The 24,475-nt window shown below is 51.7% G+C and overlaps 1 protein-coding gene across 1 annotated transcript; it reads right to left on the bottom strand.

Moving 5' to 3' along the window:
• Positions 1–5,811: 5,811 nt before the first annotated feature.
• OPA3 (outer mitochondrial membrane lipid metabolism regulator OPA3) lies at positions 5,812–17,847 on the bottom strand. The gene is made up of 2 exons (XM_060258174.1): positions 17,609–17,847; positions 5,812–6,387 (listed from the first exon to the last, which is right to left on the bottom strand). The coding sequence occupies exons 1-2, from the start codon at positions 17,748–17,750 to the stop codon at positions 6,059–6,061; spliced, it is 471 nt and encodes a 156-aa protein (XP_060114157.1). The 5' UTR covers positions 17,751–17,847; the 3' UTR covers positions 5,812–6,058.
• Positions 17,848–24,475: the final 6,628 nt, after the last annotated feature.

Here is a 24,475-nt window from a genome sequence, read left to right as displayed (position 1 = left end):
ATCCAACATGGCTTCTCTTATGTTCTTCTGTGACACAGAGTGTTGGACTGGATGGGCCATTGGCCTGATCCAACATGGCTTCTCTTATGTTCCACAGTGGGGGTAAATACATGAGGGAGGAGAGAGAGATCCACATTGACCAGAGACGAACTAGTGCGATTTTAAGCAAAGTTACTTGTGTCTCGGTGGGGTTATGGTGGAGTGACTCTGCTAAGGACTTCACTGTAGATTGGAGGGGAGGGGGGGCTTAGGCTGTAACTGCACTCTGCATTGCTTTCTGGGGGGATGATTGCCCTTAAAGAGGTTCTTGCCACTGAGAGGGGCTATATAACTCCTCCCCACCTTATGCCTTTCTCATCCTGACAGCTCTTTCCTCCCTCCTTGTGGAAATTGGCTTTTGATTGGTGGTGGAAGTGATTACTGGGGAGGGTCTGACACACTTTGGCCCTCCTGCCCTAGTCTGCCTTTAAAACAAACACACACACACACACACACCACTGTGGCAAAGTAGAATTCTGCCCCTTACAGAACAAACTTTGGGTCCAGTAGCACCTTTTAAGATCAACTTGAGTTTTATTTTTGGTACAAGCTTATGTGTGCATGCACACTCTTTCAGATACAGTGAGACAGAAGTCCCCAGCCATTGGATATAGGTAGAGGATGGGTAGAGTAAAGGTAAAGATGCATAAGTAACTGGACAATCAATAAAGATTAGATGAAGGCAATTGGCATAAGAGAACATGAAGACATAAGAGAAGCCATGTTGGATCAGGCAAGTGGCCCATCCAGTCCAACACTCTGTGTCACACAGTGGCCAAAAAAAACCAGGTGCCATCAGGATGTCTACCAATGGGGCCAGGACATTAGAAGCCCTCCCACTGTGCCCGCACCCAAGCACCAAGAATACAGAGCATCACTGCCCCAGACATAAGGACATAAGAGAAGCCATGTTGGATCAGGCAATGGCCCATCCAGTCCAACATTGTGTCACACAGTGGCCAAAAAACCAGGTGCCATCAGGAGGTCCATCAGTGGGGCCAGGACACTAGAAGCCTTCCCACTTGTTTACAAACAAGATGCAAAAACTGGGTATAAGCTTTCATGTGTATGCACACTTCATCTGAAGAAGTGTGCCTGCATGCAAAAGCTTATACTGGGATGGCCAAACTGGCTCTTTCATATATATTGTGTGGCTCTTTAAGCCCTCACTGCCCCATAGGCTGGCTTGGAGAAGGCATTTGTCAAATCATTTCTCCAAGCCAAGCTGGCTTCAAGAATGCGTTTCAGGTTGCTTCCTTTCCACCTCTCCCCATTTTCCTTCCTGTCTTGAGGCTCTCAAACATCTGACATTTACGTTAAGCAAAAGAGCTTCTTGGTGCAGAGTGTTAAAGCTGCAGTCCTAAGCTCTGCTCAGAGTTTGATCCCTGGCGGAAGCTGGGTTTTCAGGTAGCCAGCTCGAGGTTGACTCAGCCTTCCATCCTTCCGAGGTCGGTAAAATGAGGACCCAGCTTGCTGGGGCGGGGGGAGTGTAAAAGACTGGGGAAGGCAAAGACAAACCACCCCAGTAAAAGCCTGCCGTGAAAACATTGTGAAAGCAACATCACCCCAGAGTCGGAAACGACTGGTGCTTGCACAGGGGACCTTTCCTTTCCTATGTTAAGCAAATTTGGCTGCAGCTGACTTATACTTTGACTCAGCAAAACTTTGTTGGTCTTAAGAACTCAAACTTTGTCCCGCTGCTTCAGACCAAGATGTGGCTACCCACCTGGATCTGTTTGTCCCTTACATTTAGCTTTAAGCAAGGCTGAGGGCAAGGGGAGAAGAGGGGCTGCCCCCCCCCCCATGTGTAAAGGTTTTTACATGGCAGAAAAATGGACTGCTGATGGGTGGAGGGGTCAAAGGGTGTAGGTTAGCCCCTCTTAGGACAATGGCGCCATCTGCTGGTCACTGCATCACAGGGCTCTGTGGTCGGTCTGCTAGATTTTGCCACGGGATAAAATAAAGGGGGGGGGGGTTGAAAATGGAAATTGTCTGCATTGTTTTAAGCAAAGGCAAGCCTTGGCAATGCAGGCAGAAACATTCTCAACTACAAACAAAAACCCTCAAATTTTTAGATGGCAAGCCTTTGCAAACAAGAATTTCATAGACATCAGAGTTAAAGGAGCTAGCTTCGAGCTCAGTAGCACCTTGGACACAAAGAGTAATATTGGGGGTGGGGGGGGGCAGGGGAGGCTTTCAAAAGTCAAAGCTCTCTTTACCATATCTGGTTAGGTTAGGCTGGGAGTGCAAGACTGTCCTGTGGTCACCCAGCAAGCTTCCGAGGCAGAAGGGAGAGATTCGAATCTGGGTCTCAGCTAAACGTTTAAATAAAGTTTCTTGCCCTTGTCTGAAAGATCTTTTTGCCTTTGCTTCTGGACTTCCCTTTGGAGCATCCGCAAAGGAGAGGTTTGTACGAATGGAAGACATTTCTGGATTCCTTTGAGGATGGATGTATATTGAAATATTCTGCAGTTTGTCCCTGTGTTTGAGGCAGCCCTGAAGTGAAAGGCGAAGGCCGTCGGCTCTGATAGGGCAGACAGAAGATGCCTGCCGGAGCCAGCCCAAATAGCTGCCCACAGTCTACAGGTGGAAGTATTTTCCCCAGCATCCAAGTGAAAAGGAATGTGGCATCTTTAGTAATCCATGCAAAAGCAGGTTCAATGCAGTGTTCCCTCTAAGCTGAGTTAGTGTGAGCTGACTCACAGATTTTTAGCCTCCAGCTCACAGATTTTTGTCTTAGTTCAGGAAGGATGACCCCCAGAGAAAAATAATGTATGCAGTAGCTCACAACTTTAATGCCAGTAGCTCACAAAGTAGAATTTTTGCTCACAAGACTCTGAACCTTAGAGGGAACATTGGTTCAACGCTGGACTTGCTGGTATGACTCTCAATGCCATCTTAAGATCTACCGATTTTTATGGCTGTGTAATTGGCTATAAAAATAACTGGCCAAAGAGAGAGAGAGAAGTACTGCAGAAAGCGCTCTACAAATCCATTATATTTCCAAGGGGGGAAATCTTCATTCCCGATTGTTTCTCTTTTCTCCCCTTCCATGCATTCAACCCTGTGGTCTGGCCCCTTCTAATTTCAGTGCATGGCAAAAAACATGGAGACATGATTAAAGGTTTGGAACACTTCCCCTATGAAGAAAGGTTAAAGCATTTGGAGCTCTTTAGCTTGGAAAAATGTTGACTGCGGGGTGACATGATAGAGGTTTGCAAGATTATGCATGGGATGGAGAAAGCAGAGAAAAGTGCTTTTTTCCCCTTTCTCACAATACAAGAACTCGTGGGCATTCAATGAAATTGCTGAGCAGTCAGGTTAAAACGGATAAAAGGAAGTCCTTCTTCACCCAAAGGGTGATTAACATGTGGAATTCACTGCCACAGGAGGTGGTGACGGCTACAAGCATAGCCAGCTTCAAGAGGGGATTGGATAAGCATATGGAGCAGAGGTCCCCCAGTGGCCATTAGCCACAGCGTATTGATGGAACTCTCTGTCTGGGGCAGTGATGCTCTGTATTTTTGGTGCTTGGGGGTGCAAGACTGGGAGGGCTTCTAGTGTCCTGGCCCCACTGGTGGAGCTCCTGATGGTACCTGGGTTTCTTTGGCCACTGTGACACAGAGTGTTGGACTGGATGAGCCATTGGCCTGATCCAACAGGGCTTCTCTTATGTTCTTCTGTGACACAGAGTGTTGGACTGGAGGGGCCACTGGCCTGATCCAACAGGGCTTCTCTTATGTTCTTCTGTGACACAGAGTGTTGGACTGGAGGGGCCACTGGCCTGATCCAACAGGGCTTCTCTTATGTTCTTCTGTGACACAGAGTGCTGGACTGGAGGGGCCATTGGCCTGATCCAACATGGCTTCTCTTATGTTCTTAGACGCTTCAACTCTTCTATCTGGAATTCCTTGATAAGAGGAAGATTTGGAAGGGTGGGAAACAGAGGCGAGGGCAAGTTCAGGCCAGTGGCAGCTCCCAATTCAGCCATCTCCCACAGAAGACAGATTCTTGGAGGAGTTGGAACACACATGGCCACCCTCCATTTTGTTCTCGCTGCAGAACAGAGAAGACTCTGCAACCTGGTGCTGTGTGCCTATTCACCCAAGCCAGAGGAGCTGCTGAGATCCAACCCCACCTCCCTCCCCAAAGAAAAGCTCCCTCCTCCGCTTAGATGCTGATCTTTTCAGGGTTGGTGCACTCATTTTACCAGAGACTTAGCAGCCCAGGTAATCCTAATCTAAAAACAAGGATTAAGGGAGACCTTTTGAGTCGGCCAATCTCACATCCGAGGCGATCTTTGATGGTCAAAACGGGGGTAGGAAAAATGTCCCTGATCTTCAACCGGCCCCATGCCATGATGACTCTGCGGGTTTCCCCCTCTGCGTTCTGGTCTTGCGAAATGCAGTCGATACAAAAGGCTTTTAGAGAAGTTAATTATTTAAGCAGTTAGTCAGCAGAGCGCCGGGGGCTATGGAACATGGAGTCCGGAGCCATTTGGACGGGCTCTTCGCTAGTCTGGGGCCTTTCCAGGTAAGGGCATATAGAACACTCTCTCTCTCTCTCTGTAAAATGCCCTCAAGTTGCTGGTGACTTATGACCTCAGCAAGAGGCTTCCAAGGCAAAGGAGAAGCAGAGGTGGTCTGCCCTTGCCTTCCTCTGCAGAGCCTTCCTTGGGGGTCTCCCTTCCAAGTACCGACCCTGCTGAGCTTCCAACTTATGGCCACCCCAGCAAGGGGCTTCCAAGGCAAGGGAGAAGCAGAGCTGGTCTGCCCTTGCCTTCCTCTGCAGAGCCTTCCTTGGTGGTCTCCCTTCCAAGTACTGACTCTGCTGAGCTTCCAACTTATGGCCACCCCAGCAAGGGGCTTTCAAGGCAAGGGAGAAGCGGAGGTGGTCTGCCCTTGCCTTCCTCTGCAGAGCCTTCCTTGGGGGTCTCCCTTCCAAGTACCGACCCTGCTGAGCTTCCAACCTATGGCCACCCCAGCAAGGGGCTTTCAAGGCAAGGGAGAAGCGGAGGTGGTCTGCCCTTGCCTTCCTCTGCAGAGCCTTCCTTGGGGGTCTCCCTTCCAAGTACCGACCCGTTTAGCTTCCAGCTTATGGCCACCCCAGCAGGGGGCGTTAAAGGCAAGGGAGAAGCAGAGATGGTTGGCCCTCGCCTTCTTCTGCAGAGCCTTTCTTGGTGGTCTCTCTGCCAAGTACTGACCCTGTTGAGCTTCCAACTTACGGCCACCCCAGCAAGGGCCTTTCAAGGCAAACGGGAAGCAGAGGTGGTCGGCCATTGCCTCCCCCTGCAGAGCCTTCCTTGGTGTTCTCTCATCCAAGTACCAACCCTGCTTAGCTTCCAAGGTGCGCTCCCTTCCAAACACTGATCCAGTTAGCCTCCAAGACCTAACAAAACTGGACTATACCATCCTGCTGTCCCTCAAGTCAAGATAACAAGAGGCTTTGCTGACCTCCCCTGCAAAAAAACACTGCAGCAGGAGAGGCTGATAACTCAGCGCCTCTCTTTCTGTGCTCGGGGAGGGCTGACCCAGAGAGGCAGGCTGGAAGGAAAACATCTCAAGCCTCCCTTAATCCAAAATCCATACAGGGGCACCAGCCAGCTGCCACGTCCAAGTGCTAGAACTGCTCCCACACCCCTTCATATTTAAGTGCCTACATTTGCAAGCCTTTTTATTTTTTGGCGGGGGGAGGGCAGTCGTGCCCGCGGTGCCCGGTTCTCTCCCAGGCCTTCCCCCTCCCCCAGAACAAAAGGCTCCAGCCACACTGAGAGCTCTTTCCAGGACCAGCCGCCTGAACAATCACTTTTTAATGATTCCTTATTTGCACGGCAGTCAGAGGTCAGGTAATCCAGCGGCGGGGGTGGGAGCGAAGCACGACGACGCCCCCGCAAACCTGCTGCGTATAACGAGGCCGACACCCCACCGCATCCCGTTAATGATCCACGCGGGGCGAGACTCTCCTCCGTCACGCCTGAGACGGCAGTTCCAGGAAGTGTCGTCTTCCCCAGGGGGGCCAGTCATTTCTTGGGGGAGGCCGAGACGGCCACGAGCGCCCGGTTGACCTCGCGCAATTGCGTGTCCAGGGTTTCCACAGTCAAGGTCAGCTCCGCCAGCTGCTCCTGCAGGCCCAGGAGGGTGCTGTTCAGCTCATCCTCTTTCTTCTTGGAGTTGGCGCTCTGACGGGCGTACTCCAAGAAGATGCACAGGCCCCCCACCCCGAAGATGATGCCCTCCCCCAGCAGTTCTGCGCCCAGCTCGGCGGCCGCCTCCTCGTTCAGCGGCTTGATGGCGGCGCCGCGGAAGCCCATGATCCGCATCTTGGTGCGCATCTCGATCCAGTGATAGACTGCGGGGAGAGAGGGAGAGGTGAGGAAGGGGCTGGGGATCATAGAGGCCATCTAGTCTAACCCCCTGCTCCATGCAGAAGCAACCCAGAGCAGGGGTGGCCAAACTTGCTTAAGGTAAGAGCCACGTGGAACGAACATCAGACGTTTTGAGAGCCGCAGCACATGAATTTCAGATGGTTGAGAGCAGGAAGGAAGGAAAGAATGGTGGAAAGAAAGAAAACAGATGGGGGAGGGAGAGGTGGAAAGAAAGCAACTTTAACTTTAAATTCATTCTCTAAGCTGCCGGTTAGCTCAGTTAGAAGAAGTTTTAACAGGGATAAATGTAAAGTTCTGCATTTAGGTAGGAAAAATCCAATGCATGGTTATAGGATGGGGGAGACTTATCTTAGCAGTAGTCTGGGCGAAAAGGATCTAGGGGTCTTAGTAGACCATACGCTGAACATGAGTCAACAGTGTGATGCAGTGGCTAAAAAGGCAAATGCAATTTTGGGCTGTATCAACAGAAATGTAGTGTCCAGATCACGTGATGTGATGGTATCACTTTACTCTGCTCTGGTAAGACCTCACCTGGAGTCTTGTGTTCAGTTTTGGGCACCACATTTTAAGAAGGATCTAGACAAGCTGGAACTGGTCCAGAGGAGGGCGACAAAGATAGTGAGGGGTCTGGAGACCAAGTCCTATGAGGAAAGGTTGAAGGAGCTGGGGATAGTATGTGACCTGCTACATACCTGGTCACAAGAGGAAAGAGAACTCGCCTTTGCTCTGGGCATTTTTGAAGGCAACAGAAACCAGATGGTTCAACTGTCAACTGGATGTTGCAATCACACACCCCTCCCCATCTGCTCTTTCCACACAAGCTCTGGGCTCCAGAGAAGAAGAAGAACTGCAGATTTATACCCCGCCCTTCTCTCTGAATCAGAGACTCAGAGCAGCTTACAATCTCCTAGATCTTCTCCCCCCACAGCAGACACCCCGTGAGGTGGGTGGGGCTGAGACGGCTCTCTGTGATAACTATGGCTGACCCAAGGCCATTCCAACAGGTGCAAGTGGAGAAGTGGGGAATCAAACCCGGTTCTCCCAGATAAGAGTCCGCGCACTTCACCACACCACCAAACTGGCTCTCAGTTGGCTAGGCCCAATCCCTCTGGGGGGAAGGGGAACACAGGTGTTCCAAGAAAAAATATTGATTCGTGAGTCTCCACTGCACCTTTTCCTGGACCTTTAAGAAAAAACTAGACTATGCCAGGGTGGCCAAACTGTGGCTCGGAAGCCACATGTGGCTCTTTCACACATATCGTGCGGCTCTCAAAGCCCCCACCACCCTGTTGGCCAGCTTGGAGAAGGCATTTCTCTCTTTAAATCACTCTGTCAAGCCAGCTGGTGGCTTGGAGAATGCATTAAAAGTTAAAGTTGCTTTCTTTCCCCCTCCATTTCCTTCCTTCCTTCTTCCCGTTTTGCAGATCTCAAACGTCTGATGTTCTTTCTATGTAGCTCTTACATTAAGCAAGTTTGGCCAACCCTGGTGTGTACTATAAGCCAGCCTCTAGACCCCACATTGGGGGTGGGAGGGTTGAGCAACAATAGTCTCCCTATCATCACACAAACCACAGCAGCCTAGGGTTGCCAGTCTCCAGGTGGGGCCTGGAGACCTCCCAGAATTACAACTCATCTCCAGACGACAGAAATTCTGCCTCCAACAGGGCTGTCCTAAAAGGAATGACAGCGTTGCCCACTGCAAACAATGGGAGAGGCTTCAAGTAAGGTTGCCAAGTCCAATTCAAGAAATATCTGGGGACTTTGGGGGTGGAGCCAGGAGACTTTGGGGGTGAAGCCAGGAGACATTGGGGGTGGAGCCAAGATCAAGGCTGCGACAAGCATAATTGAACTCCAAAGGGAGTTCTGGCCCTCACATTTAAAGGGACGGCACACCTTTTCAATTCCTTCCTTCCATAGGAAATAGTGAAGGATAGGGACACCTTCTTTTGGGGCTCATAGAATTGGACCCCCTGGTCCAATCTTTTTGAAACTTGGGGGGTATTTTGGGGAGAGGCACTAGATGCTATACTGAAAATTTGGTGCCTCTACCCCCAAAAACAGCCCACCCCCAGAGCCCCAGATACCCACAGATCAATTCTCCATGATTTTCTATGGGAATAAATCTCCATAGGGAATAACAAGAGTTCCCAGTAGACATTTCCCTCCCCTCCCCCTGCTTTCTGACGACCCTGAAGCGGGGGGAGGGTCTCCAAACCAGGGGATCCTCTGCCCCCACCTGGGGACTGGCAACCCTAGCTCCAAGGCCCATTAGAGATAACGGAAGCCAGGAATGCCAACTGACTTGGATGGGCTCCAGCGAAATGCATTACAATACTAAAAAAAGCTGCACGGAAAATGCAGAATGGATTTCCAGTGAAGGTCCTTGGCTCCTGGTCGACGCCTCTGGGACTGGAATCACAGCCCGCCTGCCCCCCCCCCGGGGGGCGCAACAGCAATCTCCAGAAACAGAATTAGTGCTCTGGGACTGGAATGAGAATCCTCCAACTGGAACAACAGCTCTGGAAGTGTTTTAGGATAGAGACGGCAGGACCCAGAGTACAATGACAGCCCCTGAGAGTCGTAGAAGTGCTCTGTTTTACTCTGAGAAGTGCTTCCTCTTGGGATTGGGGGTCTGTGTTAATTGGAAGAAGTTGGCAGCAACTTGTGAGTAGAGAGGCCAATCCCTCACTTCGGAGTCGCCAGAAATTGGGGGGAAGTGAAATGTCTGCTGGGCACTTCCTTATTCCCTAGGTGGAGATCGATTCTAATAAGGTATAATGGGGAATTGATCTGGAGGTATCTGGGGGGCCTGTTTTTTGAGATAGAGGCACCAAATTTTCTGTATAGCATCTAGTGCCTCTCCCCAAAGTACCCCCCAAGTTTCAAAACGATTGGACCAGGGGGTCCAGTTCTATGAGCCCCCAAAGAAGGTGCCCCTATCCTTCATTATTTCGTACAGGAGGAAGGAATTGAAAAAGGCGTGTGGTCCCTTTCAATGGGATGGCCAGCACTCACTCCCTTCAACGATGCTTGTCACACCCTTGCTCCTGGCTCCGCCCCCCAATACCTCCTGGCTCTGCCCCCAAAGTCTCCTGGCTCCGCCCCCCAAAGTCCCCAGAGATTTCTTGAATTGGACTTGGCAACCTTAGTCGGCCCTGGTCGGCACTTGGAAGGGAGACTGCCAACGAAGTCCAGGGTTGCTACGCAGAGGCACTCAAAGGCAGAGCACCTCTGCTTGTAGGGTTGCCAAGTCCAAGAAATATCTGGGGACTTTGGGGGTGGAGCCAGGAGACTTTGGGGATGGAGCCAGGAGACTTCGGGGGTGGAGCCAGGAACAAGGTTGTGACAAGTGTGACTGAACTCCAAAGGGAGTTCTGGCCATCTCATTTCAAGGGACTGCACACCTTTTAGATGCCTTCCCTCCATTAGAAACAATGAAGGATAGGGGCACCTTCTTTGGGGGCTCATAGAATTGGACCCCCTGGTCCGATCCTTTTGAAATGTGAAGGGTGTTTTGAGGAGAGGTGCTGGATGCCATGCTGAAAATCTGGTGCTTCTACCTCAAAAAAACAGCCCTCCAGCACCCCAGATAGCCACGGATCAGTTCTCCATGATACCCTGGCCTATGGGAATCGGTCTCCATAGGGAATAATGAAGTGCCCATCAGACATTCCCCACCCCTGTCCCTACATTCTGATGACCCTGAAGTGGGAGGAGGGCCTCCAAACTGGGGGAACCCTGCCCCCACCTGGGGATTGGCAACCCTATCTGTTTGTCTCTTATCAGTTAGCTGCGAGTTGGCAGCATGTTACACACAAAGAGAGGGGAAAAGAGCACCACGAACTAACAATAAGTTCAGTTGCTGGGCATGTTATTTGCAATGCTTGCAGGATTAGAATCATAGAGTTTGGAAGAGACCTCCAGAGACATCCAAGTCCGACCCCCTGTACAATGCAGGAAATTCACAAATACCTCTCCCCCTACCCGGCACACATCCCCAGTGAGCCCTGCTCCTCCAAGCCCAGAAGATGGCAAAAAACCCTCAAACCTCTAGGATCCCTGGCCAAACTGGTCTAGAGAAAAATAGCTGCCTGACTCCAAAGTGGCCATCAGCATCTCCCTGGGTGTGTCAGAAAGGGCCACGAGAACGAAGCCCTGATACAGCCCTCCCTCTCATGGTCTGCTCAATTCACAGAATTAGCATTGTGGTCAGATGGCCATCTAGCCTCTGCTTCAAAACCTCCAAGCAAACTCTAGTTTGCTGTGATGTCTGAATACAGCAGCCTCTGCTACCATCCCCAGTTTGCCCCTGCAGGCAGAACCTTCATTCAAAGGTCTGAAACCAGGAAGGCTTCAACGTAGCTGCTCACGCAAGAGGAAGGAGAAGTGCTGGAGGACATGGATTTTTAATACGACAGTTACGTTTTTGGTGGTGATAAGAGCCAGGAAGCCACAGCTAATTCATGGTGGCTGTGTGGGGGTTTCGAAGGAAGAGATGACAAGTGGTTTGCTGTTGCAACTTCTTTGGGAGACAAAGGTCCATCAAGTAGGTTTCTCCCAGAAAGGGAAAGTCTCTCCTCACGTTTTCCAAGTAAGTTTCACCCAAAAAGGTAAGGTCTATCGTGGCATCTTCTCATGTCCAGATTCTAACTGTTCCTGTTTTTCTACTCTCTAGTTCATCTTCTCAAGTACTTCTTCTAAATTTACTTTAAGTCCTTGAATCAACTGGACAACAGAATTCCTGCCTATTGGGAAGGAAGAAAGGTGGAAAGAAAGCAAATAGATGGGAGGGGGGAGGGGGGAGAGAGGAAGGAAGAGAGAGAGGGAGGGAGAGAAGGAGGGAGGGAGGGGAGAGAGAGAGGGAGGGAGGGAGAGAGGGTGGAAGAGAAGGAGGGAAGGAGAGAGGGAGAGAGAGGAAGGGTGAGAGGGAGGGAGGGGAGAGAAGGAGGGAGGGAGAGAGGGAGGGAGAGAGAAGAGAGGAAGGGAGAGGAAGGGAGAGAGGGTGGAAGAGAAGGAGGGAAGGAGAGAGGGAGAGAGAGAAAGGGTGAGAGGGAGGGAGGGGAGAGAAGGAGGGAGGGAGAGAGAAGAGAGGAAGGGAGAGGAAGGGAGAGAGGGTGGAAGAGAGGGAGGGAAGGAGAGAGGGAGAGAGAAGAGAGGAAGGGAGGGAGGGAGAGAGAGAGGAAGAGAGGGAGGTGCATTTGGCTCGGATGAGCCTATATAATGTCTCTGTGGAATTATTTACGCTCTCCAGAAGCTGAGTCAGATTCTTCGATCTGATTCGGCTTCAGAAAAGATATCACCATATAGAAGTTGAATAGATTCGGCTTCTACACGTTGATATCTTTTCAGAAGCCAAATCGGGGAGGGAGGAAGGAAGGGAGGGAGGGAGAGAGGGAGGGAGGGAGGAAGGAAGGAAGGAAGGAAGGAAGGAAGGAAGGAAGGAAGGAAGGAAGGAAGGAAGGAAGGAAGGAAGGAAGGAAGGAAGGAAGGAAGGAAGGAAGGAAGGAAGGAAGGAAGGAAGGAAGGAAGGAAAATCTCTTCTATTGTAGCTTGAGCTCGTGCTTTCAGGCATCAGATGTGCCCTATCGAGCCTCTTCCTCAATATCTGAGAGGCTGAAATGAGGGTTGTGGTCACCGGCACAAAACTGCCATCGTCTGAATGCCTTGTCTTCTTGGCCGTCAACTTGAGACACAGATAATTTAGAGAACTCTTTCCACAACTGTTTAATTTGTTTGTCTTGGTCCTTCTCAGAGAACAGATCCTGGAAGCCGACGTTACGGGTGCCGACATCTGCGTCCTTCCTCCGTTCGAACTCTAGAGGAGAAAGACCGGGCTCAGGGCTCAAGCTACTTGCATCGCCGTTCTCAAGGGAGCTTTGAGAAGATGAATCGTCTGCATCCATCGCAGATGCCTTTCTGTTGTCTGGTTTGCTCTTCAGTATCCTACTTTGAGTCAAAGACGCTTCTGACCTTTTCTGGTCAGCGTGTTCCGTTGCAGGAACTGGCCCGCCCTCCGTTTGGAAGGATTCTTGGAAAGCCGTGACAGAGTCACCCATCCGGGGCAATATAGTGCTAGTATCTTTCTTTAGGTCTGATGGGATCAGAGCTGGGACAGAATCCGCCGATTCCCCAAAGGGAGAGATTGTCCTCACAGTAACCGACTGAGGCGCCTGGAATGCATTTATTCGGGAAACTTCTAATGAGACGCTCCCCGCTGTGGGTGAGAATATTTCCGTCACTTTCCGCCCGCTGATATAAACAGCATATCCCGTCACCTTGACCCCATTGGATGATCCTTCCGGGTGAATGGTTTCTGGCATCCAGCTAATAACCAGAATGTCTGCAGAAGAACTGGCGTCGACCCGGACGTCGAGGGGAGCGTGAGGCGGTCCAGCCGACAGAGTAGTAAATGTCATTTCTGTCGCTTTCTGGGACAGCCCCCTCTGAGAACATCCCACGGCTTCAGAAAGCGCGAGGGGTTCCACTTTGACACCGTAGTTGGCGCAGGGCTTGAGGTTTCGGAAAGTATAACAGCAGATCCCCGCTTTGGTCTCGTCGTATCTCTTCTTGTTAAGGTACACCAGGTGACTATAGTTATCGTTGCTTGGAAACCAGGTGATTTGTGCGGACGTGGCAGTGATGTCCCGAAGGGTCAGGAGACTCAGATTTTGGGCATCAGGTGCCGCAGCCCGGATTTCACGTGATGTTGCTCCAGGTCCGTCGGACGGGCAGCAGCTTTTTTCTTGACCGGAGCTTTGGCAGGGGAAACAAGGTTCATGGAACGAACCCCAGAAAACGTCACTTTGCTCTGAAGGGATAAAACTTATTAGATCGTTCCCAGCAACTTCCTCCACTAAGTTTGAGGGTACGAACCCTCGCCTGCCATCCATCAGCTCGCCTTCGTAGAAACCGTCCTCGTCCATTTCTCCCCAAATGTAAACATATTCTCCAGCTGTTAGAGGAAGTTCTGCTTCCGGATTCTTATTAGGACCGCTGAAAGGATTGTAGCTGTTTCGTGCTAAAAAGACACGAAGCCTGAAAGGATCCTGATTAGCCCAGTCTGCACGACTGGGATACAGATGTTGTAACTCTTTAACTTCCGTTTCAGCGCACTGCCTGTCTTTGCGATGTTCCCTCGCTACTTCTGTTGGAACTTGCTGCAGTGCTTCTTTTGCGTCTTTCTCGCAGCGGCTTTTGCACTGCTTCTGTTTTCCAACCAGCTGCTGTTCTGAAACCTGCAAATGATTCTTCGAATCTCTTCTTAAACTGCTGTTTTTATAGCCCTGAGTCTCATCGTCGAAGGTCAGCTCTTGAGACTCTTCATCCTTCTTCGATACGGTCGGAGTTCTGGGTTTCTTCTTTGCTAAAGAAGAGGCCTTTAAACCCCCGTGGGTGGTTGACAGTGCTTCCTGTACGATAGCTGATGGAGGAGAACCATCGGCATCCACAACGGAGGTCAGAAGAGAAGTCCTCCGGGACTTGAGTGGTGCCTTTCTTTGTAATCGAAGCATTTCCCTCTGCAAGGCTTCTGCTTGCTGGTCCTCCCCCTGCAGACCACAGAGGTCAAACTCCGAGAGTTTCTTGGCGATGTCGGCCAGCTGAGCGCTTTTCTGCTTCAGTATTTTGACTCTGCCTTGCACGTGGGGGCAGCTGTTTCCCTTCAGCAGCGTGTTCTCTTCTTCAAGGCAACGACACTTCTCCTGCAGAGCCTCCAGGGCGTTCAAAAGGCTGGCATTCTCCTTCTTCAGCCGGTCGCCTGACCCTCCACCTTCCTGAGGGGGACTTTCGCCAGCAGCCCCCTGACTGCCTTGCCTGTCTGGGCAGCCGTTTTCCCTCAACAGTGCAGTCTCTTCTTTAAGATGGCGGCACTTTTTCTCCAGAGCCTTCAGGGCGTTCAAAAGGCTTGCGTTGTCCTTCATCGGCTGGTCAGTGGACACCCTGCCTGGCTGGGCCCAGCCTTCCTGAGGACCACTTTCGCCAGCAGCCCCCCGACTGTTGACTTTGCCTTCCCGGGGAGAGGAGGCCTGCGTGCAACTGCTCCAGGAGCCAGCAAGCACAGGTTCCCCGTCGGAAACCTCTAAAATATACTTCAAAAACAGCTGCCTTTCTAGCTTGAGCTCAGCCTCCAGCTCGCGGATCTGGGCGGTCTCGCGGCCATCGATCTCACACCGGAGCTTCCCCACGACTTTGAGCCTGGCGTGGCACTCAGCGCCACGGCTGCCGCTGCCGTGCGCGGTGAGTTGTTTGGCCAGCTCCTGCTGCAGAGTTCGGGCCTGCTGCAAGGCGGTGTCGCGCTGCTTCCGCAGGAACTCTTGCGACTCGTGCAGCTCGGCTTCTTTCCAGCGCAGAAGCTGCCGGATCTCGGCCTCTCGCTGCCTTTTGGTCTCTTCTCGCAGCTTCTGGAGCTCCTGCACCTGCTGCAGCTCCCATTTGGAGCGCAGCTTGTCGGCCAGAAGTTGCTGGTCGCGCTTGGCCATCTCGCGGAGCTCCCGGATCTCGGCAGAAAATTTGCGGTGGGCCTCTTCAAGTTCCACCCTCAAGGTGTCCCGCTCCTGTCGGAGGTTTTCATGGAAAGACGGCGAAGGCCGGCAGCCGTTGCTGCTTCCCCTGCTGTTAATATTTATTCGTATGCACTGTGGAGGGGCGCGCAGGGACGTAGCCCCCTTGCCCCCCCTTAAAAGACTGTCCCTTCGCATGGTTGTCATACTAACTCATTCGCAAAGATTTGGAAAAAATCATTTAGGTTTTCCTGAGCTGAGCAAGTATTAAGCAGCTGCTCACAAGGACTCGAATAAAATGAGTCGCTATTTCTTGAGCACTTCACTCCCTTTCTCTTACATCACTCCTCTTATTTCTCTTACATCACACAGAAACCTCTTTTTCTTGTTGCCCAGGGCAACCCACTGCCTCTCAGTCACACCCCCACCTCGACACACACATCAGCCTACATTATACAGCTATTTTTATGGGTTATAATAACAGACGGTGTGATTTGAAAACTTAAAGCACCATACAAATGTCAACCTTGCCGTGAGATCGTGCCTCAGAATATCAAAGCACCATCTAAGCTCACAGAGAAAAAGGTGCTGTACTAAAATTAATGACAGGACTGCCCACTGGAAACAGTGGGAGAGGCTAGAAGGCCCACTGGAGATAAGGGAGCCTTGAAATCCCAATTGTCTTCCAAGGCCCTTGGAGTGGAATCGCCAGGCCTGGCAATAGAATCAGTGCTCTGCTAGTGGAATGACAGGGTGCAGAGGGGAGTGACAGTCCCTAGGAAGAGAACCAGTGCTCTTGGACTGTTATGACAGTCCCCAGAGTGGAATGACAGCCCTTGGGGGAAGCAGAAACATTCTGGGACTGGAATGACAGCCTCTGGGAATAGAATTTGGACTGGAATGATAGGTTGCAGAGTGGAATGACAGCCCCCAGTGTGGAATGACAGTCCCAAGCAATAGAAGCTGTGCCCTGGGCCTGGAATGACAGGGTGCAGAATGGCATGAAGGTCCCTAGGAAGAGAACCAGTGCTCTTGGACTGAAATGAGCTGAGGTCCAACAGTGTATTGTTGGAACTCTCTGTCTGGGGCAGTGATGCTTTGTTTTCCTGGTGCTTGGGGGGAGCACAGTGGGAGGGCTTCTGGAGTTCTGGCCCCACTGATGGACCTCCTGATGGCACCTAGTTTTTTTGGCCACTGTGTGCCACAGAGTGTTGGACTGGATGGGCCACTGGCCTGATCCAGCATGGCTTCTCTTATGTTCTTATGACAGCCCCAGAGTGGAATGACAGCTCCCGGGAGCGGAATCAGTGCTCTGGAACTGGAGTCACAAATCGTAGAGTGGAATGAAACACCTTATATTTTAATTAATATTCCTGGAAAGTGTGTAGTTATCCCCAAATCAACTCCACGTCAATGAGTATCCTGCCCGTCAGCTCTTCAAGAGGTTGATGTCAGCCACCTCCTCTGTTGTCAAGTGTAAACTGTGCCCTTGTCACCCTTCCGGTTCCAGAGGCCAGATCTGCTGCCTGTCAAGACGTTCCCCGACATAAGTACTTCCATGTTGGTTCAGAATTGTAACAATGCTTCAGTGCTTGTAGAGGCAGCTGACAGTTTAATCACACTTCTTGAGTCCGTGAAACTTACAAGTATCATTTCTCACCCGGAGATCTTTTGTACGCCGGAGCTGTCAAGGTCGTACTTTCAGAGACTATAAGGGAAGCTGGAATGCTAAGGGGTTGAGATGCTGCGGCACTGGGAGAGACAAAAGGTGCTTTTTACTCAAAGTAAGAGTCTGAACCAACCTATATATCTGATTGTTTCCATTTCTGCTACTCCCAGGGAGTGTTGCTCCGCTCAGGGGCCTATCATTCCATTCCCAGACTGCTTCTGCTACTCCCAAGGATTATCATTCTGGTCTGGGGGCTGCCGTTCCAGTCTCAGGGGCTGTCTTTCAGCTCGGTGACCTGGTCATTCTAGTCCCAGGGCACAGGTTCTATTGCTAGAGACCGTCATTCCAGTCTGGGGGCTGTCCTTCCAGTGTACAGTGGTCTATTTGGGCTCAGAGACCTTAATTTGGGAATCCACCTTGCACTTTCTTTGCCACTGCTTTTGTGCTGCAGTGTATCTCAATGTATCCTTATGGACTTTTCAGCGGAATATGATACTTACCTACTTGGAACTTTAAATGGATATGAGTTAAAGACTCTTGAACTGCTTCGTCTGGAATCTGATTACCCCCCCTGACTGTTTATCTACACACTTTTAGTAAAGTTGTTGTTTGCCTTTAAGTTTGTATTTGATTGTTTTTAATCTTAAAATATTATTGAAATTTGAAAGTTTTTTGCCAGTTTCTTTTTGGGCATGGATTCTACTGCGTTCTGCTGTTATAGGATTCTTCTTTTTCGTACAGCTGCTCCAACAGCGGGGAAGCCACAGGTAGACTGCCCTGACACACGGAGGCGCCAATGAGCGCTTCCCACACCCCTCCATTCATACCCCTAGCCCCGCCCCCAACCAGACCACGTGTCACCTCGCAATGTCACCTCTCCCTTTCCCCTCACAGGTCCATCCTCACTCGCCGCGCTCCTATTGGTCGCCTCTCTGTTGTGGCCCGCCCCCCTCGCGCTCCCATTGGCCCACACTCGCGGAGCCTTCCGGCGTCCGGCTTTCTTCCTCCTCGACTCACCCTGGGCGGGAGGCCCGCAGATGTACTGCCGGAAGAAGGGGCTGGCGCGCGCCCCGGCCTTGATGCGCGCGGCCAGGGGCTTCGAGAGCTGCCGGACGCCCAAGTACATCAGCTTGGCCAGCGGGAAGGCGCCGGCCACCATCCTCGCGGACGCCTCCGACGTCAGCACGCTAACGCCCGCGACGTCACCGCGTGCCCAACGCGCCCTCCTGGGAATGCGCCCTCGAGGGGGAGCTTCCGCCATAGAGAAGGTGGCGCCTAGAAGGGCAAGACGGAAGTTGGAGCGACCCGCGCCGTTCGTCCCCTCCGTTCCATGACAGCATCTTGTCCCAACGGTCCTTTTCGCTCGCAGCCGTTGAGGCGGTTGGTGACGGGCGTTGTGCCTCAGGAGATTTGAAATGAGGGCAGGAGGCGAAAGGGAAAGGGGCGTGCCAACCTCCAGGTGGGGCCTGGAGATGAATCACCTCCACGCTACAGAAATAGGCTCCCCTGCAGAAAATGGCAGCTTTGGAAGGTGGTCTCTGTGGCACCAGGTTCCACTGACGTCACCGTCCTCCCCAGACTCTGTCCAGGCTTTTTTGGCCACTGTGTGACGCAGAGTGTTGGACTGGAGGGGCCATTGGCCTGATCCAACATGGCTTCTCTTATGTTCTTCTGTGACGCAGAGTGTTGGACTGGATGGGCCATTGGCCTGATCCAACATGGCTTCTCTTATGTTCTTCTGTGACGCAGAGTGTTGGGCTGGAGGGGCCAGTGGCCTGATCCAACATGGCTTCTCTTATGTTCTTCTGTGACGCAGAGTGTTGGGCTGGAGGGGCCAGTGGCCTGATCCAACAGCGCTTCTCTTATGTTCTTCTGTGACACAGAGTGTTGGACTGGAGGGGCCACTGGCCTGATCCAACATGGCTTCTCTTATGTTCTTCTGTGACGCAGAGTGTTGGGCTGGAGGGGCCAGTGGCCTGATCCAACAGCGCTTCTCTTATGTTCTTCTGTGACACAGAGTGTTGGACTGGAGGGGCCACTGGCCTGATCCAACATGGCTTCTCTTATGTTCTTCTGTGACACAGAGTGTTGGACTGGAGGGGCCACTGGCCTGATCCAACATGGCTTCTCTTATGTTCTTCTGTGACGCAGAGTGTTGGACTGGATGGGCCATTGGCCTGATCCAACATGGCTTCTCTTATGTTCTTCTGTGACGCAGAGTGTTGGACTGGAGGGGCCATTGGCCTGATCCAACATGGCTTCTCTTATGTTCTTCTGTGACGCAGAGTGTTGGACTGGATGGGCCATTGGCCTGATCCAACATGGCTTCTCTTATGTTCTTCTGTGACGCAGAGTGTTGGACTGGATGGGCCATTGGCCTGATCCAACATGGCTTCTCTTATGTTCTTCTGTGACGCAGAGTGTTGGACTGGATGGGCCATTGGCCTGATCCAACATGGCTTCTCTTATGTTCTTCTGTGACACAGAGTGTTGGACTGGATGGGCCACTGGCCTGATCCAACATGGCTTCTCTTATGTTCTTCTGTGACACAGAGTGTTGGACTGGATGGGCCACTGGCCTGATCCAACATGGCTTCTCTTATGTTCTTCTGTGACACAGAGTGTTGGACTGGATGGGCCACTGGCCTGATCCAACATGGCTTCTCTTATGTTGTTCTGTGACACAGAGTGTTGGACTGGAGGGGACATTGGCCTGATCCAACAGTGCTTCTCTTATGTTCTTATGTGACACAGAGTGTTGGGCTGGATGGGCCACTGGCCTGATCCAACATGGCTTCTCTTATGTTCTTCTGTGACACAGAGTGTTGGACTGGATGGGCCATTGGCCTGATCCAACATGGCTTCTCTTATGTTCTTCTGTGACACAGAGTGTTGGACTGGATGGGCTATTGGCCTGATCCAACATGGCTTCTCTTATGTTCTTCTGTGACACAGAGTGTTGGACTGGATGGGCCATTGGCCTGATCCAACATGGCTTCTCTTATGTTCTTCTGTGACACAGAGTGTTGGACTGGAGGGGCCACTGGCCTGATCCAACATGGCTTCTCTTATGTTCTTATGTGACACAGAGTGTTGGACTGGAGGGGACATTGGCCTGATCCAACAGTGCTTCTCTTATGTTCTTATGTGACACAGAGTGTTGGGCTGGATGGGCCACTGGCCTGATCCAACATGGCTTCTCTTATGTTGTTCTGTGACACAGAGTGTTGGACTGGAGGGGACATTGGCCTGATCCAACAGTGCTTCTCTTATGTTCTTCTGTGACACAGAGTGTTGGACTGGATGGGCCATTGGCCTGATCCAACATGGCTTCTCTTATGTTCTTCTGTGACACAGAGTGTTGGACTGGATGGGCCATTGGCCTGATCCAACATGGCTTCTCTTATGTTCTTCTGTGACACAGAGTGTTGGACTGGAGGGGCCACTGGCCTGATCCAACATGGCTTCTCTTATGTTCTTCTGTGACACAGAGTGTTGGACTGGATGCGCCATTGGCCTGATCCAACATGGCTTCTCTTATGTTCTTCTGTGACACAGAGTGTTGGACTGGAGGGGCCACTGGCCTGATCCAACATGGCTTCTCTTATGTTCTTCTGTGACACAGAGTGTTGGACTGGATGGGCCATTGGCCTGATCCAACATGGCTTCTCTTATGTTCTTATGTGATACAGAGTGCTGGACTGGATGGGCCACTGGCCTGATCCAACATGGCTTCTCTTATGTTCTTCTGTGACACAGAGTGTTGGACTGGATGGGCCATTGGCCTGATCCAACATGGCTTCTCTTATGTTCTTCTGTGACACAGAGTGTTGGACTGGATGGGCCATTGGCCTGATCCAACATGGCTTCTCTTATGTTCTTATGTGACACAGAGTGCTGGACTGGATGGGCCACTGGCCTGATCCAACATGGCTTCTCTTATGTTCTTCTGTGACACAGAGTGTTGGACTGGATGGGCCACTGGCCTGATCCAACATGGCTTCTCTTATGTTCTTCTGTGACACAGAGTGTTGGACTGGAGGGGCCATTGGCCTGATCCAACAGTGCTTCTCTTATGTTCTTCTGTGACACAGAGTGTTGGACTGGATGGGCCATTGGCCTGATCCAACATGGCTTCTCTTATGTTCTTCTGTGACACAGAGTGTTGGACTGGATGGGCCATTGGCCTGATCCAACATGGCTTCTCTTATGTTCTTCTGTGACACAGAGTGTTGGACTGGAGGGGCCACTGGCCTGATCCAACATGGCTTCTCTTATGTTCTTCTGTGACACAGAGTGTTGGACTGGATGGGCCATTGGCCTGATCCAACATGGCTTCTCTTATGTTCTTATGTGACACAGAGTGCTGGACTGGATGGGCCACTGGCCTGATCCAACAGGGCTTCTCTTATGTTCTTCTGTGACACAGAGTGTTGGACTGGATGGGCCATTGGCCTGATCCAACATGGCTTCTCTTATGTTCTTCTGTGACACAGAGTGTTGGACTAGATGTGCCACTGGCCTGATCCAACATGGCTTCTCTTATGTTCTTCTGTGACACAGAGTGTTGGACTGGATGGGCCACTGGCCTGATCCAACATGGCTTCTCTTATGTTCTTCTGTGACACAGAGTGTTGGACTGGAGGGGCCACTGGCCTGATCCAACATGGCTTCTCTTATGTTCTTCTGTGACACAGAGTGTTGGACTGGATGGGCCATTGGCCTGATCCAACATGGCTTCTCTTATGTTCTTCTGTGACACAGAGTGTTGGACTGGATGGGCCACTGGCCTGATCCAACATGGCTTCTCTTATGTTCTTATGTGACACAGAGTGTTGGACTGGAGGGGCCACTGGCCTGATCCAACATGGCTTCTCTTATGTTCTTCTGTGACACAGAGTGTTGGACTGGATGGGCCATTGGCCTGATCCAACATGGCTTCTCTTATGTTCTTCTGTGACACAGAGTGTTGGACTGGATGGGCCACTGGCCTGATCCAACATGGCTTCTCTTATGTTCTTCTGTGCCACAGAGTGTTGGACTGGATGGGCCACTGGCCTGATCCAACATGGCTTCTCTTATGTTCTTATGTGACACAGAGTGTTGGACTGGAGGGGCCACTGGCCTGATCCAACATGGCTTCTCTTATGTTCTTCTGTGACACAGAGTGTTGGACTGGATGGGCCACTGGCCTGATCCAACAGGGCTTCTCTTATGTTCTTATGTGACACAGAGTGTTGGACTGGAGGGGCCATTGGCCTGATCCAACAGGGCTTCTCTTATGTTCTTATGTGACACAGAGTGTTGGACTGGAGGGGCCACTGGCCTGATCCAACAGGGCTTCTCTTATGTTCTTCTGTGACACAGAGTGTTGGACTGGAGGGGCCACTGGCTTGATCCAACATGGCTTCTCTTATGTTCTTCTGTGACACAGAGTGTTGGACTGGATGGGCCATTGGCCTGATCCAACATGGCTTCTCTTAGGTTCTTCTGTGACACAGAGTATTGGACTGGAGGGGCCACTGGCCTGATCCAACAGGGCTTCTCTTATGTTCTTCTGTGACACAGAGTGTTGGACAGGATGGGACACTGGCCTGATCCAACAGGGCTTCTCTTATGTTCTTCTGTGACACAGAGTGTTGGACTGGATGGGCCATTGGCCTGATCCAACATGGCTTCTCTTAGGTTCTTCTGTGACACAGAGTGTTGGACTGGATGGGCAACTGGCCTGATCCAACATGGCTGCTCTTATGTTCTTCTGTGACACAGAGTGTTGGACTGGAGGGGCCACTGGCCTGATCCAACAGGGCTTCTCTGATGTTCTTCTGTGACACAGAGCGTTGGACTGGATGGGCAACTGGCCTGATCCAACATGGCTCCTCTTATGTTCTTCTGTGACACAGAGTGTTGGACTGGATGGGCAACTGGCCTGATCCAACATGGCTGCTCTTATGTTCTTCTGTGACACAGAGTGTTGGACTGGAGGGGCCATTGGGCTAATCCAACATGGCTTCTCTTATGTTCTTCTGTGACGCAGAGTGTTGGACTGGATGGGCCACTGGCCTGATCCAACATGGCTTCTCTTATGTTCTTCTGTGACACAGTGTCAGAACTTGTATCTTTGCTGCTGGTCCTCTATAATGTGACCAATGCTGTGTGGTAGTTTTATTGTGGCTTGGAGCTGTATTGTTACTGAACCAAACTGACTCCATGTTGTAACCTCTGCTTAACCCAGAGTGCCTGAATAGTAATTAACCTTGCCCCACTGGTATCCAAAATATTTGGGGCTGTAGAATGAATTATGTCTTGTCTCTGCACATTCTCACACTGGGACCCTTTGAAGCCGAACAGCATGGCCTTCGGAGTAGGGAGGCATCCTCTCTACTGATAGTGATGGTGAGAAGACAGCTGCGCCCTACAATGTGAATTGTGGCTTTGTGAGATGTTTGCTTTACGTGTATAAAATCAAGCTGATGCTGGCTCTCGCCATTACTGTTATCTTGCCTTTTCCAGCGCCTAGTTCTCTTCAATAAAATCCTAGCTTTGTAACTAAGTATGGGATCCGTTTGAAGTTCTTGAGTTCTGACATTATAACAGTAATCCCATTGTTCGTGGCTTATCTGTACTGGAGGCTTGGCTCGATGGCGGCAAAAGTACCAGACGACGGAGAGCCCACCACCCCATCGGAGGACCCGCCGCTCGACCCAAACGTGACGGGGGTCCGACGCAAAATTAAGGTTCCGGCGCCCTTCTCGGTCGACGCCGCCTTCCCGGCCCCGCGAACCTGGAGCCCGCGGAAGTCCACGGCAGCAATCGACGCCGCGGAGCAGCGGTATCGAAGCATGTTGGGCGAAGGAGGGGCAGGAGACGACGACGAGGGCCAGGCGGAGGGCACGGAGCCCCGAGGGGGGGAAGACCCGATCCGGACCCTCCGCAACGAATTATTCGATTGGGTGCGGGAAATCCACGGCGATGTGCACCGTTCCCGCGTGACGATGGCCGAGGAGATGCAGCAGAACCTGGGCGCTATCCACGACCAGCTCCGCACTTTGCAAACCGCGGTCCTGGGGATACCGTATGGAGTGTTGCCACTGGGGCAACCGCCTGTCGCCCCGCCGGCCCCCGCCCCGCAGGCTCCAGCTGCCCCGGCGCCGCCGGCCCCAGCGGCCCCGGCACCTCCGGCTCCGCCGGCTCCGGCCGCCCCGGCACCGCCGGCGCCGCCCGCACCAGGGGCCCCGGCCGCCCCGGCGCCGCCTGCCCTACCCGATCCCGTTGATAAAGGACTTATTAAACACCGTAGCAAAGGGGAAAGTATTTACCAAACTCGACCTCCGAGACGCATACTTCCGCGTCCGCATCAAAGAGGGGGACGAGTGGAAGACAGCCTTCAACACCCCACTGGGACAATTTGAGTACCTTGTCATGCCGTTTGGGCTACAGGGAGCCCCGGGTGTTTTTATGAACTTTATTAATGAAGTGCTGCGGGACTTCCTGTTCAAGGGGGTGGTGGTGTACCTTGATGACATCATTATCTATTCACAAGATCTAAAGTCTCATGTGCCTTTGGTCAGAAAAGTGTTAAGCACCCTTTGTAAACACAAACTGTATGCCAAATTGTCAAAATGTGAATTCCACAAGACCGAACTGGATTACTTGGGCTTCCGGGTGTCGGGGGAGGGATTGTCCATGGACCCCGCAAAGGTCCAAGCGGTGTTAGACTGGGAACCCCCTCGAACCCGCAAGCAGTTACAAAGTTTTATCGGGTTCGCTAATTTTTACCGCGACTTCATAAAGGGATTCGCCACGGTCATGCTCCCCCTTACAGAACTCCTCAAAACTAAAGGGAAGGGTGACGAGGCTAAAAAACCCGGCGCACGCCTAACG

The sequence above is a fragment of the Heteronotia binoei genome, chromosome 17 (genome assembly GCF_032191835.1).
Source record: "Heteronotia binoei isolate CCM8104 ecotype False Entrance Well chromosome 17, APGP_CSIRO_Hbin_v1, whole genome shotgun sequence".
Classification (NCBI taxonomy): Eukaryota; Metazoa; Chordata; class Lepidosauria; order Squamata; family Gekkonidae; genus Heteronotia; species Heteronotia binoei.
This window is presented reverse-complemented; position numbering and strand designations above follow the sequence as displayed.